General features: G+C 36.5%; 1 protein-coding gene across 1 annotated transcript in view; it reads left to right on the top strand.

The window, feature by feature from the left end:
- The window catches only part of CUNH1orf112 (chromosome unknown C1orf112 homolog), a 48,318-nt gene that overhangs the window by 8,539 nt on the left and 38,725 nt on the right, over positions 1-1,054 (top strand). Inside the window, 1 exon segment of the mRNA XM_031387439.1 lies at positions 68-230. Within this exon segment, the coding sequence (XP_031243299.1) occupies positions 68-230 (163 nt within the window).

Genomic DNA, 1,054 nt, shown 5'->3' with positions numbered 1-1,054 from the left:
TTAAAGAAAATGTGAATTTTGAGCTGTTTGTGATCCGATCGTTTCTCTCCATGCATACTTTGATCAGAATAGCGAGTCTGTGTACTCAGGGCGCTTGCACCTGGTGTCAGACCTTCTCCAGACTCTTTTCAAGGAGGCATATTCTCTCCAGAAGCAGCTGATGGAACTGTTGGACAAGGTTGGCCTGGGCCCTGCAGTAGATGAGAATAACATTTTGATAATGGTAGAAGGTGAGCAAAGAATCTCTGATTACAATAGGATGCAAAATGGTTATATTTCATTAATCAATTAAATGATCAAGGTAATGTTTCTAGTCATAACATGCTCTTTTGCTTATCTATAAAAAGTAATTAATCTAAATCTTCCTACATAAATCCTCAGTTTTCTAAATTTGTAAAATTAGATTTTATACTTTAGCATGGATCTAAATATACAGGTAAAATATATAGTAATTTCCACATAAAAAAGGCTTTGTACTACTAGTTTGTTCTACAGAGTTACTAATTTAATTATTAGCCAGGTGTTATGGCACAGGCCTGTACAGCACTTGGGAAGCTTAGCCTTTCAAGTTCTAGGTGAATCTTGAGCCACACAGTGAAGCCCTGTCTCACAAATAAAACACAAAACAGTTACTGATTATAACCTACGTCGTTGATTTCATTGCTCATTAATGCATTATGATCTAGGGTCTTAAAAATAAATCAATAATGTAGGCAAGCAAAGATTATATTCCTAACTTTAGTGTAAAGAGAATAGGTTGATATTTGTAGATTTACGAAGTACCTTTTGCTCTGTAAGTAACCTATCTAAAAATGTTTTGGTTTAAAATAATGTTTACTTATGCACAATTCCATGTGCTTGCAACTTAGGCTGGTATTACCTGTAATAATTGTCTGGCACCTGGCTCACTTTTGTATTTGCAGCTAAGAGCTTCACTCACCTCTGGCTGTTTGCAGAAGCCTGCGTGCATTTTAACCTAGGCTCAATTATTATTACAGCTTTAGGGCTCCTAAGAATAGCGAGGGAGGACAAGTTCCAGCACAGCCAAGCTTGG

This window comes from Mastomys coucha, unplaced genomic scaffold (assembly GCF_008632895.1).
Source record: "Mastomys coucha isolate ucsf_1 unplaced genomic scaffold, UCSF_Mcou_1 pScaffold1, whole genome shotgun sequence".
NCBI lineage: Eukaryota > Metazoa > Chordata > Mammalia > Rodentia > Muridae > Mastomys > Mastomys coucha.
Note: the sequence above shows the minus strand (reverse complement) of the source record. Positions and strands in the feature narration are given on the sequence as shown.